Source organism: Scomber japonicus, chromosome 3 (genome assembly GCF_027409825.1).
Source record: "Scomber japonicus isolate fScoJap1 chromosome 3, fScoJap1.pri, whole genome shotgun sequence".
Lineage (NCBI taxonomy): Eukaryota > Metazoa > Chordata > Actinopteri > Scombriformes > Scombridae > Scomber > Scomber japonicus.
The window spans coordinates 3,891,089-3,911,947 of NC_070580.1; the positions used below are offsets into that span (position 1 = coordinate 3,891,089).

General features: G+C 40.6%; 1 protein-coding gene across 1 annotated transcript; it reads right to left on the reverse strand.

Annotated features, from left to right (window-relative positions):
* Nucleotides 1-807: 807 nt before the first annotated feature.
* On the reverse strand, nucleotides 808-20,468 carry atxn7l2a (ataxin 7-like 2a). The gene is made up of 10 exons (XM_053316731.1): nucleotides 20,339-20,468; nucleotides 19,223-19,291; nucleotides 18,039-18,378; nucleotides 15,909-16,159; nucleotides 13,232-13,314; nucleotides 9,096-9,307; nucleotides 7,725-7,905; nucleotides 6,271-6,392; nucleotides 2,333-3,314; nucleotides 808-1,032 (listed from the first exon to the last, which is right to left on the reverse strand). The coding sequence occupies exons 1-10, from the start codon at nucleotides 20,466-20,468 to the stop codon at nucleotides 1,015-1,017; spliced, it is 2,388 nt and encodes a 795-aa protein (XP_053172706.1). The 3' UTR covers nucleotides 808-1,014.
* Nucleotides 20,469-20,859: the final 391 nt, after the last annotated feature.

Sequence of the window (20,859 nt, forward strand, 5' to 3'; positions counted from 1 at the left end):
CATTTGTATCACAGTCTGTATGAACTGTACATTTACCATACATTGTATGAATAGAGAAACAAATGCCTCAATTAAAGACACAGCCTGTAGATGTTTTACACGTGCAGTTACAGCAGCTCTACACTTGATTACAAATCACCAAGATGAATGTTGACCCCTCATATTACACCTCAGCCCCCACAGAAAAAGATGAATTTTAATGAGTTCATAATTCTTCCTGTCATTGAGCTCTGCTCCGCTTCCTCCTTTTGTCTCTACACTCACCTTCTGTGTCCAGTTTACTGACCTTCCAGAGCTTCATCTGAACTGAGCTGTAACATTACTGCAGTGATAATGTAAACATCTTAGACATTTGCTAAATCAATTACCATGATTCTAAACTCATGCTGTGTATCCAGGTAAGGTTGAAACTTGTATTGGAATCTTATTGTGATTGAAAAGTTCTCCAAACTTACTATAAACAGCACATCAAGCTGAATGACAGAAATGTTAAATTATTCATGAGTATTGGAACAAGCACAAACAGAACATTAATGGGACACTGTCACACACTGTGCAGAGTTTACTTGTCACAAACTTAAATATAACACAAAGATGTAAGAAGTAGTCACAGAAACAAAGTGTAAAGGACATTTTTAATCCATTTTTATAAACCAACATATTTAATTTAGCAGCATAACCGGATGGTCTTGAGGTATTTCTAAATCCATACTCTGAATTTCATCCCACCCACCCCTCCTGTTCTCCCTCAGACATTCATCCAGACGACAGAAAACACACAGACCCACACACACAGCTGTGATTCACACACTCTCTCACACACACACACCCCATACTGCACCAACTCTGCACATACAAACAGCCAACACACTCATACAAGAGCATATGCTCAACAGACAAAAGGCAGACAAGTGCGTGGATGTGCACACACACATACACACTTTGAGTCCTGTTGTCTCAGTCTTGGACTGAGCCGAGCTGGCTCCCTCATAGTGGCTTGTAAGGCAGGCACACTTAATGGTGCAGTTTTGGCTGTGGGACAAAAAGAAAAAAGATATTGTTACCTTAATTTTGACAATAGTTTGTACATTCACTTCACAGTTAAGAATGGAGTGGAATGAAACAGTGACATACAGGGGTCAGAAAAATCTGAATCACAACACAATGAGCTGATTTTTAAATAAAACTGTTCAAATGTTAGAGTTTGGAGGCAGTCGGGGGCACTGCAACAAAATCAAAGAGTGTTTAGCTTTTCATTTCAAATACAAACTGCTAACCTCCACACACACCCACACACCCACACCCACACACTGTAGGCAGTGGAAGTTTTTTCTAATAGGAAAATATACAGATCTCAAGATGAGGTGTGTCACAGCTCTTGCAGTGTTTCTACACAGAGTGTAGTGTGAGCTGCACGTTTAGCAGCTTCTACACAGAAAGATAACCTGCAGTCAGGTGACTAACCTTTTACAGCTAAAATCAGCCAATGGAATGTCTATTTAAACTTGATGTATTTAAGTTTGCAAGTTTTTTGGCAAAACTCTGGAAAAAAGGCAAGATGGACTGTTCAGTTAATACTTGTGTTAATACACTCTAATTATGTTTCATATTATTGTTTCTCTATTGATTATTTATGCTGGATAATGTTAATCTGATTATGGAAGCTTCGTTACCTTATTTCATTCTTTAATCTTGTTGGTCTTTGTCGTTATTTGAAAAGGTGTACACTGTACACAGCTGGACAAAACCTCAATCAATATTAATGTTTTTCAACTGTTGAGTTTCACTAAAAGATGTGAAAACCAACGCACTGCTGTCATATTCTTCTTACTAAATGACTCCTGTGTGATCCTGATTTGTTCAGACATTTTGTAGCTTTCAGCTACATTCATTCTCTCTGTCACACTGACAACTGTCTGCAGATAATCAGTTTGGAGTAACAGCTTGTGGTTTGGAAGATAGCTCTGAAACATGTGTAGCTTGCTCTTTTACAGAGGACAGCAGCTGTGCTCAACCTGGATTCCTCTGATGAACCACTTTCATATTGAAAAGATTCTGAAACTCAGCAAAAACTTGTAATACTACCGTTTGATACTGTAAGAAACAGTGATGTGGAGTATTCCTTTAACTTCACTGACTATCCACAATGTTAGAAGTGTGTGTTCATGTCACACCTCTGGCTTGATTACACATGGCTCTGGCTCTTCACACATCTTTGTGGGCGCTTACACTTTCTTACAGAGGTGTTATGTGGGTCTGTTTAAAAAAGAAAACACTGCTCAGCCTCCACTATAAAGTCATATACATGCAGCTCACTTTCCTCCACACTCACCTTCTGCGTGCCCAGTTTCTTCTCCACGCACCCGGCCAGCCCCCCGCCCTTACTGTCCTTCCAGGGGTAGAAGTTGGAGCGAGGAGAGGAGGAGGAGGTGGTGGCGGAGGTGGAAGAGGAGGAGGAGGGCAGACGGTGCGCTGAGGGTTTAGAGGAGGGCGAGTGCTCCTCGATGCCGCCACCTCCCCCCTTGCGTTTCTTCACCAGCCCCTGGTGCTCGAAGCCCCTCCCACTGCCCTGCCCGTGCGGTCCTGAGTCCCCCACGCCACCCCGGCTGTGGGAGTTGTTGGTGGCAGAGGAGGGGTCTGGGGGCGATGAGTGGCCCAAAGGAGGGTGTGTCCGTCTGTAGGTCCAGACCGCCTTGGCAGCTGGTGAGTGGGACTCTGATGGGGAGGGCTGGGGGCGCGGTTTGCTGCTGGGGGAGAGCGTGCCGTTGGTCTGTCCGTGTGGGAGGGGCAAAGGAATGGGGGCTTTGGAGGAGGACAATGACGAAGAGGAGGAAGAGGCAGAAGGCGGGCGGCCCCGGTCCTGGAGGATGATGCAGTTCCTGTCGGGGCCTGAGTGCTCCCCTTCCTGGGAGGGGGCTTTGCGCTTACGGAGGGCGGCGGCAGCGGCTGCCTCCTCCCGCAGCTTCAGCATCTGCTTGCTGGGACGACCCACCGGGTTCTTGGATCGCCCACCACCGCCGCCCCCCTGACGCACCCCCGCAGGCTTAGCTGGAGACACCAGGTGACCGCTACCCGAACCCCCGCCGCTGCCCCCCGAGTTCTCTGATTGTATGGCTGGGGAGGGTCTGCCTGGACCACGACTTGAAGAGGAGGAAGAGGAGGAAGATGCAGTTTTGATGGAGGAGCTGATGTGACTTCCTGTGCGGACTTTAGAATGCAAAGAAGAAGAAGAAGAAGAGGACGAGGGGGACGAGGAGGTGATGGTCTTGGCTGAGGAAGGTGGAGACTGAAGGTCTGTGGCTTGAGGTATTTTCCTGGATGGAGAGAAAATAAAATCAATCAATAAAACAAACAAGTGTTTAACCTGTATGAGCCTTTATGTGCTGCTTGTTCACTACATCTCAGCTTCTCATATCTAATATTTATAACCTGTTTTATATCTGACACACTCCATTCATACTAAGTTCTATATCAGAGGTCACTGATAGGTGGACCAAGGTCTGGATCCGGACCCAGACCCTGTCTTATCCAGACCCCAACCTGTAACTGATGAAATATTGAGGATTGTTACATTTTGTCTATTTTAACGGGCACATTTTCTCCAGCTATTATGGTAAAAGTGGAGCGGCCCTCAGAAACTCACAGAACACTGTGCATCATGAATCTTCTCACATGACGCTAATCAGCCAATCAAATCTGTGTATCCACACACATGGAGAGACTGGACTGTCAGTGAGATACACACAGAGAAGAGTTCATATATGTTGACATATTTTGTTATTAAGTTATTAGATGTGAAATGAAGTTTATGTTTAAGTTTAAGTTAAAAGTAAAAGTAAAAAGGGATTCTTAAACTAAACACTTTATTTAAGAAGCACAATCAAAAGCTTTCTGTAATGCACTTTATTTTAAAATGCATTCTTTATTTGATGTAAGAAAAGAAAATATATTGATCTTATTCTTATTTATTTTTATCATTGATTTGAATCCCACAAGTAGAGTGTAAATACTAATAAATGAATTGTACTGTATTAATGTGACACAGATGCTGAAAAAAAACACACATTATGATGTTCTGGACATCATAATGTGTGTGGACATTTACACTAATTAGGACATTTACACTAATTGTGCCCCAGTGAATTTTCACTGAGTACCCCTGCTGTATATGTTAACTCCAGCATTAAAACTGAGCAGGACTCTTTGACTAGTGAATGAACTGTATCCATAGTAACATGTACGCAGTGTTTTATTCTTTTATCAGATACTGCATTTACTTTAATTATTTTGTAGTTTTTAAATCAATCTATGAAATGAAATGAAATGTTCTAATAACAGCACACATCCTGTTGTTTGAATCACTGTTCTGAATCAGTGCGCATGTATTTAAACTGCAGCACTTCTGCTTTGTGTTACATTACATGAACTGTCACTGACTTAACACGAGTTAAATGACCAACTTCTCTTTTTACACTTTTGATAAAAATGTACATGTGTGATGTGAAGAATGCCATGAAACTAAACTGACTGGCATCAGCTGTTATATTGTGATTGTGTGTATTATTGTAAGGATGTATCCGTGCTACAGCTACAGTAGAGTAAGAGGATTATTAGACTATTTTGACAGTACTTGTTTGGGTCACGGAGCTTATTGTTCATATGACTGCATGCAGAGAAGTGTAACAGGAGGAGTCTTTTGTTAACACAGGACAAACTACTGCTTCATCACAGTTCTGCACTATTTTTGTCTGACTGAATTCCATTTGTGGGTTCAACATGGAAACGGTTGTATTTCTTCCCACTCTGCCCCCTGCAATCACCCCTATACAACATGATATTTTCAATCATTTGAATTATTTTCATATAATTAGTATTATTTTGAACTCCTGTACGGATTCTACTTTTAACTGCTGCTTTTATGTCTGTCTTAGTTTAGCATTTTTTAAATGAAGTGTGTATGTGTATGTTTTATTGAACTTTGGCACAGGTATCCTGACCAACACAGTTTCATTCCTCTAAATGTATTTCTTTATATATAGATGGAATGATAATAAATAAACTTGACTAATTAATGGAGCAGCTCAGGTTAAGACTGAAGCAGTACATTTACAACACAGGATTAAATAAAGAATTAAAAAGAAAAAAAACAAAAAAACAGATGGGTCACTGTGTGCATTAAACATTAAAAATCAGCATTCACTGAATCTATAGAAAGATGTTTTTTATGTAAATTTAACATTTATATTAGTCCCAGACTACACAAGACATTTATGTACACACATGTACACACACTATAAAAATATTACATATTAAAAAATCTTACACCCCCTTCACCAGTGTTTGTCAAACTTCTTCACATCATGGACCCCTAAATTACACCCTGGACCTCCAACTAGTAAGATTTTTGCTTTCAGATGTTTTATTACAGAAAGTGTAGTGTATGTATACATTCTGTCATAATGTTACCTATGGGTGGAATTATAGTGAAAATTAATTATTCCCCTTTTTGCTGGGGACCCCGTGGAATCACCCGAGGGACCGCTGGAGGTCCCCGGACCCCACATTGAGAACATTTGCCCTACACAAACAGATATGAAATAATTAGATGTAAATTTTAGCAATTACATTTTATGAGATGTAAATGTCTAAACTCATGATGTGTGAGGTCATCTGTTAACACTGATCTGACACCTACACCTGCATGAACATGTAGTGAATATCAGCTGATAGTGAAGGGAAGTGAGGCTCCATCTTACTGCCAACCTCACAGACTCTTCCTCGCTCCTGTTGTGGGCAGCAGTAAACTAAACACCATCTGCTTCATCTATTACACACTGAGCTGGAGCTTTCACTCAACTTTCTATGTATTGCAGTAACACAGTGATCTGATGTGACTAACCGGTGGATGGAGGTGGAAGCAGAGCGGACATCATCATTCACCGCTCAGCATTTTAAAAACATAACGCTGGTGATTAGCAAATATCATCTGCATGATCAGGAAGGTGGAAGAGTGTGTCAGTAAGTAAGTAGGGGGCAATTTGAGAGGAACATTTGTAGTGTAGGCATGTCATCCATCTGCTGCTGACAGCTCATTTTTAGCACAGACATTTCTACACCTCCTATAACCTTTGGCTCTTTTGGTTTAACTGATCAATAGCTGCTTTTTAGGATTTTATTATATGAATGTCAGTGAGGAAAAGTAACCAAAATGACTGTTTCCTTTAAAAAAAAAAACAGGTGAAACAGGACTGTGAGGTAAATGTTTCTTACTTCCAGAGATGGGCGCTGATGTGCTGCTCCAGCATGCTGCTGAGAGCCGACCTCAGATGGTGCAGTCTCCTGTCGAATGTGTAGATGCCGTGACCCAATGCATGGCTGCCAAATGAACACACCTGTAGAGAGAAGACATGTTAGATATGTGTTATAATATTGTTCTCCTGTTGTTATCTGTAGCATTGGTGGTCAGTGAGTGGAGGCCTGTGACACCCAGCCTTTAGTGTGTGACCTCAGATACATTAACATCACATTTCATTGGTGGATTGATTCTATGGCTTGATGCATTTCTAGGTTAAGACTGGAACAACTTTTGCAACAAACCTAAAAATGACTGTTCACTAATGACCATCCATGTTTATATTTGAACTCAAAGCAGCTTCTAGATCAGGGGTGTCATACATACGGCAGGTGGGCCATTGCCGGCCCACTGCGGGGTCCGATTCGGCCCATCAAATAACTTTGCAGAGTATGAAAACTGCAGCAAAGAAATTAGTTTTTCAATAATACATGCCGCTATTCTCACTTATTTTCACTCACAAGTCACAGTTCAGGTTTCTGATCTTCCCATAGACATCCAGCTTCATTATTGAGTTGCAACATGATTCAGATTTGAACTACACATTTTACCACGGTACTCCTGGATTGTTATTTATGGGTTATTGCGTAGTGGTTTAACTGGTCCTGGCCACTTGAGATCTAATTGGATGGATGTGGCCTCCACACTAACCCTGTTCTACATCCTAGAACCTAAAACACTTTTATTCTGTGACTGAGCACATGACAATACATTTAAGGAGTCCACTGTCCACACATTGACTGTGATATGAATGAATATGAATGTCACTACGCTTGTAGTTATTCTGTATTCATGGATGTCTATTGTTAAGATTTGGAAATGGATGATGAAATATAGTGTTAGTGTTACAAGTTTGACATCAGGTGGACACAAGGTTGAAATTAATGGAACTCATGCTCACTGACTGCTTTAACAACTTTTTCTTTTTTTTTTTTTGCTTTTTTAAGTTTTATTTTGGGCTTTTTTGCCTTTATTGTATTAAAAGGCGGCATAGAGGCAGACAGGAAACAGGATGGGATGAAATGCAGCAAATGTTCCTTGCTGGAATGGAACCAGGAATGCTTTTTTTATGTGGGATGCCTGGTAACCACTCAGCTACCAAAGCGCTCATTCTGTTTTTATTTGTAGAAAGCAACTGTTTTCCAATACATGAGCTGTAACAATATGATCAGATAATAGTATGTCAGGGCCTATTTCTGAGTTACATTTCAAGAGTTTCTGCCCTCTATAGGTCAGAAAATGCTTACAGCAGTTCTAAAAGAGCAAAAAAAGATGGAATGGTCTTCAAACTCCTCTATCAGCTTTCAAATATACTCTGTGTGTACTTCCCTGCTTCTCTTCCTTCACTGTAAAACAAGTTGATCCTGCTCACCGCTAGTGGTCTGGGATGTGTAGCAGAAGATGGAAACTCCACAGGGTCCTCCGGTCCTTCTGCCTCGCTCTCATCGCTGGAAATTCTTCCGTGGACGAGAGGCGAGGGTGCTCTGAGACCCCCCTCATCCTGCCTCTGCTTCTCCTCCTCTGGGGTGATCTCTGACACAGCTGTGGAGCGACTGAACAACAACATCAACAAATGATTGATTTTATGTGTAGATGGATCCATATACTCATAATGATGATAGTGTGCTATATTACATCTCTAACATACAGGAATAGAATCTAATGTGCTGTGTAGAATTTAAACATATTATTATTATATTATCATGTGTAGAGGATCAGATTAGTCATGAATTTATAAATCTGCAGTGAGTTCATCATTCAGATAGACAGTGACTCAGGTTAAACATGCATTAGTGGTCAAGTTTGGGTTCATGAATCATCCAAACCTGACTTAACAGCCTTTGGTGAACATGAGCTGGTTTTTACTGTGTGGTAAAGTTGACGTTCATGGTCTCTATTGAAGTTGTCGCATGAAGCATCTTTGAATATGATGAAAAGGCTTTTACAATAGAAATATATTACTTGATATGCAACATGAGACAACTGAAAGTGAGGCGCTATATTTGGTTGATTCTATGGTTTAACAGTGAAGTCATGTGGGTTCAACACATGTTCAGTAGATATGAAACATACACTCATATGCTGTAAAAAAGGAGTATGAACATATGCATACTGACTTACACATCACTCCCTCAAAACTACATGATGACTGAGCAGCTGTGCTAGTTAAAAGCAGGGTACCTGCACATTTTAACTACTAATTTAATGACTTTTAAGACCTTTTTAAAACCTCTAAGGAAAAAAGTAAGTATTTAGATCCTTTACTAGTGTAAAAATACTAATGTCACATCAGTAATAGTATACATTACCACATGTGACTGTTGTACTCATACATTATATAATATATAATATAATATTATGAAACAAAAGCAGGAATTTTAGTGTTGTAGTTGAAATGGAGCTCATTCTGAAGTCATTTATATAGGACTATAACTAATGATTACTTTCATTATAGTTACTTTTTACAATAATAAGTTGATTGGTTGGTTATGTAAAATAATCAGAAAATAATTATAATAATAATAAATAAACTGAACAAACATAATATTTATCTCCTACAATTCTAGACATTTTAAGACATTTTTAGACCTTGAATATCAAAATCTAAGACTTTTGAAGGAGATAAACACAGAGGATGGAGCATTCTTTTACAAACATCTTGGCTAATTCATGTTATGATGTTGTGATCTCTATTAAAGCACGCTTTATGCATCACCAGGTAGCTCTAGTAAAGCTCTCCCACCTGAAAGCAGGGAGGCTGGCCAGAGGTCTCCTGCAGTGTGGAGCTCCAGCCTGCTCCCTGGGGGCCTCTGGGCTGGGGGAGCGTCCCGTAGTGGAGCCTCCGTCCAGGGACTGGGCCCCTTTCTCTCGAACCTTGGTTTTGAGTTCCGCCACGAGCTGGTCGAAGTTTTTGCTGCGGCCCACCACCTTCCTCCGCTGGTGTATGGAGTGAATCTGAGGAGCAGGATGCAGGATAGACACAATTACACACTGTTTCATTCTGATCAACTCTACATTTGGTCTAATGGAATAGAACTCCTCAGAATGAAGTGATTGTGTAAAAGCAGACTGTTGGCCTTGTGATGCTTAACTTGAGGTGTTAAAGTGATTTCACACAGCCAGCGCTTATGACTGTGACCTCAGTGTTCTGTAGTAACTGTTCTACTAGCTACTAACAACGTGTACAGCTTCTAGTTCATCTCATCACTTAGTCAAATATAGCAGCTTGTAGCTTAAAAGCAATATTGCATGATTAACATAGAAAGTATCAACCTCTGAGGCTGATGTTTGTCTTCACTGACTGCTCTGCTGGTGGAGATGTGTGTATAATTAGGGAATTACCACTTATATTTGCTCATGTATCATTTCCCTCTGTGTGCTTTCTGTGGTTACCATGGTCACACAACGGGCCGCGATAGCAAGTAGAAAAAAAAAAAGTTGAAGCAGCGTCAACTGCCTCTCAGGCTCTCACAGCACCTTCCAAGACGAGTGTTGTGTTTAAGGACGCTTCAAATGGTTAGGGCTCAGGAAATGAGGGTGAAGGGGTCTTTACTCTACGTCAGTCAAAATCTCTCTGTCCGCTCTGAGTCATGTGTGAACTCTTTTGTGTTGAACTAATAGTGAAAGGACACACAGCGAGGTGTGTTAGGAGACGTCTCCCTGCTTTCACAAAGTGCAACACATTATTTTTGACTGCTGAAACCAGACAGAGAACAAAAAGATTGGGAACAACTTCTAACAGCTGGTACGCCTTTATAACAATGTTTAAAAAGCCTGGATCTGCTGTGATCTGACTTGGTCACTAACAAATCCATTGATTATTTTGAGATAACTGGTCAGGAAAATGAGGAAGTATTTATTCTAAAGACATAAATAATGAAGTGTTGCCTTCAAGTTGCATTGGTCTTTAAGCTGTTTACAGCATGCAGTTCATATACTGTATAAGAGCTTATTCAAGAAGCCTCATTAGTAAGTAAGTTGTATTATTGCTGTTATTGTAATTATGCAACAGTGCTGCTGTGCCAGTGACAAAAACAACACCTTATAATGTGTCATTAGTAATATTTCCTTCCTGATAGTAGGCTGAGGGTGAAACAACTCCTACAGAGCAGGTGGAAGATGAAAGCGCTGTTCCTGTCTGTCTTTCCCGTCACTACTGTCATTTCCTGTTAATCAGGTCATCCTGTCTCTACTGGGCTGGACGTTGCCTCTCACACTTACCACACACACACTTACACACACACACACACACACACACACTTACACACACTTACACACACACACAGCCCCTGTGCTGGGAGCCATTTTCAGTGCTCAGTGTCAGTGGTTGCAGATCAGGACTATAGCTACTCTGAGCTCACATCATGATCAATGTGTTGTCCACTGTGCTGTATCAGTGCTGATGTTACTGTTGCTGTTCCAACTATAGGATCATACTTGCACACGTGGATCTTATGATTCATGGAGATGAAAGCAAGCGTCATGTTATCGCTGCAACACTGTGACCTTTTAAAAACACTGATGACATGTAGAACACTTCACACAATACAAAGTACTTATGATAGAATACAATATACTTCTAACTAGGGCTGGGTACCAATCCAAGTAGCTTTTAAAGTGATACTGATACAAACTGAGTACTTCATTTAATAGCCATCATGTTAATAGAAGCATTACACCACTCCTCCTCATCTAAATGATTTCATTTTTACACAAATGCATTTTGAAAGCTCTGATCTGTGGCAGTGGACCAATCACATGTGGCATTAAATCAAATAACACTTGTTTTGATTGGCTGTGAGGAAGAGCTCTGGGTGTAAAAAGGATGAACTGCAGGTATTGTTTGATGGAGACGTTTCCATACTACTTGGTAGTGATTTATTTTGGTATACCATTCACTTCCACCTAAGCATTGAGGACTAATATAAACACAGAAGGTGCAGCTCACTGCCAAACACAACAGCTAGACTTGTTCCTTTATCACATGACAACAACATAATTGTTTTTGTTAAATAAGAGATCATTTGTAGTTTTTTCAAATGTCAGAAATCTATGCACCAAGATGTTTTGCATGCATAGACATACAGGTATCAAACCGAATCAAAACTGCGCATGGGAGGACTTGTTCTTGACTGTGGGGACACAAGCTGGTCTGGCATGAACTTGGAAGAGAGGAAGGTGGCACGAACTGGAATACTTACCTCCTGAAATTAACACTGTCTCTATAGCTGCAAATGTGATCCTTTGACCTATTTGCTGTTTTTTTTTTTGTGAGTGTGTGTTTTTTCCATATCTGTGTATTACATGGTTTGTAATTTGATTGATATCAGCTCTGATCACTTATTAAAGTATTGATTATTACACAGAAGGAAAAAAAACCTAAATGGAATGGAACCTTAATTAATAATAATAATGAATCATTCCTATAAAAATGTGTCTACATACAGTTCCTGTATGTTCTGGTGGCCTAAGACTTTTGCACAGTACTGTATATCACCTAAAGAAGATAAGTAACAAATGATTTATACTCAAATCATCAGTAAGACCTAACAAGACTTAAATAACAGGGCTGGGCCAAATGAAAACTGTATCACCATAAAAGTGTTTCAATTATTTGGGGGGGGGTTATTCTTTTCTATTAAAGACTGGTTCTGGTTTATTTGAATGCACCAGCATTTATTCATTTATAAACACTTATTTTTATACTTTCTCTTACTTTTATTAGAAACACTATTAAAACACACATATAACACCTGAAACAGTGTGTCAGGTTAATGGTTAATGGTTAATGGTCCGGTAATGATTTAACTAAACTGGAGCGCTATATTAACTCAGACTGGGTTCAGTTAGGCTGAGTTTCAATGAAACCTTTTAAAAGAACACAGTAACTTTATATATTCAATACAGTGTGTAGCTGTGTGTTTACTGAGTCCCAAAAACTCTTCAGAGCTGTCACTGTGTGTAAATAGACCAGTCACGCTTTTGCACATGGTGTTTCAACATCAATTTGGTGTGTAAATACTGAAACATCACAGCTACTAGTGTCTGAAATACTTCTGATCAACACACAATCATCTTTCTGTACAACATACAGCAGTAACGGGTGTGTTTTAAGTAGCTGCAGACACAGCTGGAGCATGCAGTACTGTTTGTAGGACGTTCACATTCATGTTCATAAGTGTGGATGCTCACATTGTTATCTTTATAGTTATATGTTGCTAGGTTACCAGGGAGACAGTTTTGGCCCACTGGAAAAGTTTGCAAAGTGTGGAAACTGAAAGAAAGATTTTTTCTGCTATTTCAGACATTTTCCTCCCTGTCATATGTTCATAAACTGAACATAATACTGTTGAAATTGTACAAATTTTTCATGAGACATCTCAGACTGTTCGTCTGTTTGTAAAACTAAAATGAGTTTCTCTGGTCTGTCTCTTATTATTGAAGCATAGAGCAGTACAATCTTTTTAGATTCATATTTTTGCGATTTTTTACTACTATTGTTTTTATTGCATTGTGTACTTATTTGTAATTTATTGTTTTTTATTCGGTTTATTGATGCTCTTTCTATTTTTGCTCTCCACTTGCTGCTGCAATACTATAAATTTCCCCATCATGGGACTAAATGACTAAACTAAATTTGAAGTGCTTCCATCACTTGTCTGAGTGATGAAGTGACCAATAAACTCATAACCTACTTCCCCGTGCTGATGTGTACTAACTGGGTCAAGAGCACAGGGGAACAGGACAGGATGCTGAAATTAAGCCTCAACTATTTACTGGACAAAACAGAGAAAACAACTAAAAACAAGGGGGGGGGGGGGGCAGTGACATGACAGTGAGAGGCAAAAGAAGCAGGGCGTCAGTGTGTTTGGAGCTTACATTGCATGTGAGGAGGCGAGTGCAGACTTTCTTCCTGTCGGGGTCGAGGACGCCGCAGTGTTTGTCCAAGTCACATTCTCTCTCTGAGGACACACAGAGAGCATGTCAGCTACACCACACTATACATATATTACTACAACCACTACCCCAATAATGCACACAAATACCTCATATCTCATTTTACAAATGACTTGAATCTTTACTAAAATGTGTGATCAGTATGTTCTCCGACTACTTAACACCCCTAATGAACTAATACACTTCTATTTTAAATCAATATAGCTGTCTACACACACTGTGAAGTGATGGTGTGTGTTTCAGTCACACTTTACACAAATAATCACAAAACAATTGTCACTTTAACTTCACATCATCCTTTATGCATTCTCCTTTCTATCATGCAGAGTGTATCAGGCTTTAATTACTACCAAAACAAGTGAATTCACAGTAGTGCATAAGGTTACATTGTATATTTTGCTCTCCAAATTATGATTTTTTTAAATAGTCTGCTAGTGTAGAAATGTTCAAATGCTGGCTTGGTGTTTGGTGAGTTTTTGCAACACAATGATGTAAGCTGCACAGAGAGGATAACTTACTGTGTGATCAATCATATTAAATGTACATACAGCCCAGCATGCAGCAGAGCCACTGCCGTCATTAAACTGGTGCTGATGTTAGTGCTGCTTTATGATTTCCATTACCTGCCAAGGGACTGCACATGGAAATGAGCTGCTATTTCAATCTGGTGCAGAGCGTCTATTCTCTCTTTTTTAGATTCATCTATTTTCTACATGGTCCCTGATATAAATGAATTTAACTTAAAACTAACTAAAACTAAAACTAGAATTATGTTGATAAAATGATAAGCAGCATTTTAGGGATTACTGCAGGTTGAGAGTATTTACGAGGTGTGATTGAAATACTACTTGTTCGGTTGTGTGATGACTGAAATGGAAACGTATGTAAATTAAACATATCTTGAAATCAGCTGTTTAAACAAAACAAAGCTGATGTCAGAGAGCAGGAAGGTTTATAGGCCTGACAGATTAGCTGACAGCGGCTGTTAGTCAGCTTTGTTGTTTCTAACTCTAATCATTCCATCAGACTTATTCCCACTTTTAATCCTGTGCTCATTGCTTATTTATATTTTATAAGCCAAATATGTTTTATAAGATCAGCATCAGAGTATTTTTACATCATTTTATCTCTTCTCTTCCTGTAATACACTTTAAAATGTTTGATCATAATGTACTCATTTACAAAGGCTCGTCCAATCACATGTGACTTTGTGCAAGCAGCTGGCCACAGTGGCCATATAAAATTGCACTTTACCATTTGTGAGTCATAGTAACAAACAGAACAATAGAGAGAGATAGGAAGAGATACGTGCTTTTAAATCAATGGGCAAAAACCTTTTTCATTTCCTGAACAATGTAGCAAAGCTCTAAATCACTGAAAACTATCTTTGTTATCTTAAATGAATATTATCTGTCACATTCAGCATAGGAATGGGTGATATGGGTGACATGGTCAGAATCCACTATGACGCTATTTTTGACAAAATACCTCAATGTTGATATTTTGACAACATTGTAGGGATGATTGTTGGTGCTTTCACTAAATATTAACACAATGAGATTTTTGATAAATAATCATCAGTAATGTGGATACAATGACTACGTGAATAAAAGCAGATAATAGAACAGTGTGTTAAGCTCAAAAACATATTTTTTACTGTAATGCAGCCTTATTACTTATTCCGTATCACCATATTCAAAATCTAAGAGGATATGGATATAATATCAATTTATTGCCCAGCCCTAATTAAGCAGAATTCTGAAGATTTTCATTCTGGATCACCGCTGAAAACTCTAAAGAGAAAAAAAACATCTGCAGGTTCCGTTTGGGTTTGCAGATCACACAGCTGTTGACGTTAACCTTTATTCATGTTGACCATAAAATAATGATTTTGTCACCTGGCCTTGTTTGAGAGGAAGGGATACGGCTGTTTTTCTTTTCTCTGCATTTTAAAATTGAGTGCAGTGTAGAGACAGTGTGACACAGCTTCTGTATGCAGTGTACAGCTGTGTTCAGATATTACTACTCATTCATTTCAATAAGAACACTTCAGTCACACAACAGGTATGCAGATGCACAATGAACCTCAACTGATTTTTGTGCTGATCAAACAGTGGAAATCTACTTGATGTTTAACTTGTGATTGTTGAGACAGTAGAAAACAAGATTGTCACCATGATCATTTTCAAAATTGTGTCTTGTGTCTTGGTGAAGGCAACAAGCCAACGCACGATGCTTTCAAAATAAAATGAGTTCTTTACACTAAAAGGATTGTTGGAGTTTTGACCTACACTATACTATACTGCACTATTACAGTCATTTCTGTGGTACCGGTGTTGTACTATGAGAGGTTCTATAATAACTGTTTATAATGGATAATGTTATCAGTTATCTGTTACAGTTAGCCAGTGTTATGATATTTATATTTGGTGTTGCAGCTGATCAACAAAATCTATCTCAGTTTTGGATATTTCATCACACTCAGGAAGGGGCAGAGAATTCTACTGAACTCAATTTTCAACATGTGCAGACTGTAACAGACTACATGATAGCTATATTCATCCTTCCACATTACCCAAATCTCTCCATCTGTACTCACTGGAGGCCACTTTGTTGTAGGGTCTGGGGATCCGGTGGCTCGGCACCGTGGGGGCCAGAGAGGAGTCCTTCTTCTGGGTGGGGGGCCTGTCGCTGGGTGAAGGCCTACTGGGCGGCGTGCCCCCGTGCGGCCAGGGAGGATCTCTGAGGGATGGTGGAGGAGAGCTCAGTGGAGGCTCTAGAGGTGGCGGCTGCTTGAATACTGATGACTCTGTGTGGCTGCTGTGGGAGGACTTCTCCAGCGGGGAATGTCTGGGTGATGACGGGAGAAGAGATGAGAAGTTTAGCTTTTTGGCTTACCTTAAAAGCAGCTGGCAAAACATCTGCTTTTTTTATAACCAAAACTGTTATCTGATCTTCAGTGCTTCAGTGTAGAATCACAAAGTACTTTGTGACAGTGCAACGCACTGTTGTCAGAGTCATTGTTAATAATCAATCACTATTTAATGTTCACTTACACACTGAACTTGTCACATGCCTCACAGCCATGCTAGATGGATTCTGTCTAAGTTTTGGCTGGGCTGCAGCAGCGGGACCAGCCCAATAAAATGCCAATGTCTGTCACTGATTGGCTGACTGACTGAGTGATGGAGTTATACCATTGGTCAGTCCCATAATACATTTTTCACCAACCAGCAGCGAAGGCAGAGATCTTAAGCCAGACTAAAAAGATGTTGCAACTTTCACTGTAGGACTGTGAAAGTTACAACATTGACTTTGTTAACTTTTAAGATTTTCCAGGTGAAAAACATAACTATTTAGAATCCTAATATGTCAGCTTATCCACATAAAGCTTGAATGGAAATGTGCTCAGACGTTGTGTGAGGAGCTGATGGCCAGGTAAGATCAGCTGCTCCTCTCAGCTGCTCAACATATGTTGTTGTCCCAGAGAGAAAATGATATACATGAACTGATCTGTGCAGCTCTTTGGTCATTCACAGCTCACTCTAATGTCTCTGTAGCATTTTTATATAAGATATCATTCCTGTTTAAAGTGGTCAAAGTGTCAGATAATGAGGTAAATATATGTAGAAGTAATCCCAGCAAGCAAAAAGCTTGACTGCTCTGAATGCTCTGTTTTCAGCCCGAGCTGATGTCAGCTTGTGATGGATTTCTTAATATGGTCATCTGCTCCACACACAGCATGAGTTCGGTGCTCCATTACACTAACATTATAGCACTTTTCTATTGTTTTGGGGGTAGTCATGAGGAACCATGTTAAGTCAAGCAGGGAAGTGTTTACCTGCTGGAGGTGTGCAGCATCATCACTGTGGCTGCTTCTGCCTGTACTATTCCTCTCTGTTTTTAAAGTCGCTAGTGAAACTCTGCTGATTTGGTGAGGAGCAATTTCAAATAAATTCTTCACAATAAAAGCCTCCTGCTATTTAGGCAATTAAAGGCTTTTAAAAGTATGTAGTAAAACAGGGAACGTTGTGTTTGCATTGGCGGTAATGTAACACAATTCCGATACAGCTGGCTTTCGGAAAGCTGACCGATCAGAAAAGAACAGGCTCATCAGGAGGCTGGCTTCAAACACACAAGAGCTTAAACAGCCTGCTAGAGGCTGAACCGAGTGGCTGTATAAAGGGCAAGTATGAGATGAATTGAGCTTTTAGAACTGTGAATCATGCAAAGCTACTATACAAATATAGGAGATTATAATTTACTGTATCTCTCTGTCTAGCATTTCATACACAAGATGGGCTGTTTTCCATTAACTCAGTGGATTTAACATGTGAAGCCCTTTGAATTACCTCAACTGCCAGACATTAAATTTTCACTAACTTGAAATGAGAAGTTGTAAAGAATTGTCAACAAAATTGGGTTGTGTGATGTCAGCATTGTTATACTGTTATTATGAATAGTAAAGACATGATGTTGAGGCATCTGTATTGAGGGTGTGGTATTGCTGTTGGTTGGTTTACTGATATGGCATCACTTTTGTTCAGTGAACAAAGCAACAGAGTTCATTCACAGTTTAGACGGACCGTTTTCTAAACCATCGAAGCATCTCAAGTTATTTTCTCCTAACATCAACAATTTTGTCGATTAACTGCTGAACTTCTTTTCTGTCCTATGACTTCTTGCTTCTGGTTTCTACTTTCTACCCATCTTGCCCCCGTCTTCTTACCGTACTCCATCTTTGGAGTTCTTGGAGTGTCTGTACTGGGGCGGGGTGGAAGGGGAAGGCGGGGTTGCCCGTAACGATCCGACACCTTGGCCTCGACCCTCCCATGATGAAGCAGAAGCAGCGTTGGTCCCGTGGGAGGGCGAGTGCCCGTGGTGGGGTCTCTGCTGGGGCTGGGGAGCAGGGGTGGGGGAGCGCAGTCGGGCGTACAGCTTGGACAGAGGACCGTGTCTCCTCTCGCAGTGTTTTTCGAACGCCTGTGGCTTCACTACTTGGCCACAGTGGCTGCACACCACCAGGTAGAAGTCATCATGGCCAGGGTAGAGGCCAAAGATCGACATGTCTGCGCGGAAATTGGAAAGAAGGAGTGTTAAGAGAAAAACTATGAAAAACTAACAAACATGCACCCAGGGCTAAAGAATATAGCTTCTCACTAAAAAAATTATGAATCAGCCACAGTCTCTCATACAAAAGAGATTCCCTGATTAAATAAAGGTTATATATGTCAGCCTGTCCAGCATGATGTACCCCACTTTGATTCCAATGTAAGCTGGGATAGACTGCAGCAACACACAAGCATTGTTTTCTGTAACTGAAAGAATTCCCAGGTGTATTGTATACTAGGTGAGAAAAGAAAACTTAAATTATAAACCCAGTATAGATGGATAGATAGATAGATAGATAGATAGATAGAGACATAGATATGGACTCCAGGTTGTTTCTTTGTAATCATCAAATTGTTTTAACTTTAATTCCCACGTGACACATACTGCAGCATTAGTATGAGTAGGTAAACATACATACTGTGAAGGTGCTCCTTATGATTTATCATGTCTTTCTCAGCATGCATACACAAAAACACAAAGGGGGGGGGGGGGGGTCTGTCAGACAGCTGCTGCTACAGACAGCCAGGCTAGGAGCCAGAAGGTGCCTAAACACAACAGTACCCAGCTTTAATACTCGCCCCAGTCCCTAAGAACCAGCCGCCCCATTTACTCATTGTCTCTGGGTAAGACTGGAGACTCAAGAGAAGCTGAGGCACAGTTCATCCACACTTTACAGGTCAGTGTACTTGCACAGTAATGTAAGCACACAAGTGAGGTTATCGGTTGATGCTTTCTTGTTTCAAGATGTTCCAAACAACAGCAGCTTTGCCTTGTTTTGTAGATAATAGTGTGAAGACTTACCCTCTTTACAGAGTGACATAGCCTCTGCAGCCTTTTTGCCATTCTTGCTGTAGTCATCCACATCAGGGCCTAAAACATCACATATTACATACATGTTCAGTAAGCCTCTGAGGAGGTCAGGCGTTATCCTAAAGTAAAATATCAAGTTCATCTTTAATACAAAGCCTAATCTTACTATACAAATTCTGCACATGAACAGTCCCTTAAGCTATGTTATATAAAGGACTGATTTGCAGGTCAACTGCTTATCCACTGACTGTGCTAGTCAACCAGAACGACCCTGAGCAATACTCATTTTAAGCATAGTTTATTATCAACAAAAAGTAGCTCGTGTTGTTGTGAGGTGTAGAAGGACTTTATTTGATAGTTATTGACAGAGTAGCACTTGGAGGGATGCCAGACAATGAGTGAGCGCACATACTTAAAAGCTGGGAAGGGCAAGAGCACTTTTTGGGGCACAAGTCACACATGAGATTTCCTCTCGCATACAGGCATGTTAATGTCGCTTCAATGGAGGTGGTGATGCTCGCAATCAAAGAGGAACATTAAAATAAGGCGAAAAGAACACAGAGTAACGTTTGCTAATATCAAAGGTTGGGCCAGCATTTACATGGTGGCAACAGCATCAGACTCCTCCTCCGTCACCGGTGTCTACTCTCAATCCTCTTGCTAGCGTTAGCATGCTAAGGCTAACTGCCTCGTCCTTAACGGCTAGTCCGGCTAGCTAGCATGCTAGCCTAGCTTTCCACGGCAAGAAGTTGCTCGCCCCACCATCCACACTAGCCTCCTTCCGCTCTGATACCACCGCTGCCCGGCTGGCTTCACTCAAATGAAACGCATCCCTCCAACCCTGGCAGCTTATATTATGACCACAGCCGTAAAACATGCACTATACTACTTATATTTTCATCACTATCACTTGTTTTTTCTTGAAGACAGCGTATGCAGGGGGAGCTGAGAGAGAGCAACATGTTACCCACCCAGCACTAGGACCCGGCAGGGTCTTTGTTTGGGTAACATGGTTAGCTCTGTGCTCCATTTCCACGAAAATAAACCCCTGCGCTTTGCTTAAATGGCTTCATAGCAGCCTGTATTTGCGTGAAGATGCTTCCTTACCATCCGCCGCTGTCACACCGGCCCACTCGGCCCAGGCAGTCCAGCTTTGACCCACGAAATCATCGAGGCTAGGCACCCGCCGATCCAGAGCAGCCATTACTTTTACTGCGCGTTCACGCACCGCCATCATCACTGCGCGGCAAGCAGCTTACGTCATATGTCGCGCTCTCGACAGGACAGGAACTTCCTGCGTGCGCGTGCTTGGGACATCTACACTCGGAGAGGCAGGGTGCTGGAACAGGGACATTGTGATGTCATTTCATCTTTCTTTACAACTTTCAACCCTGAATGCAGTGTGGCTCCTGAGTCTGAAAACACAACAGTGATGGGAAAGGAGAGAGAGATATGTTGAGCCAATTAACAAACTGACACAAGCATTTGATAATTCTATTTAAGTAGGCATGACACAATAAAAGATTTTAGAGAGATTGAAATACCTCTAGAAATGTAGATGCCTGCCCATATTAACACATAGCCTATGGGGTAAGGTGTATTTGCATTGAGACACTTATTCAGTGAAG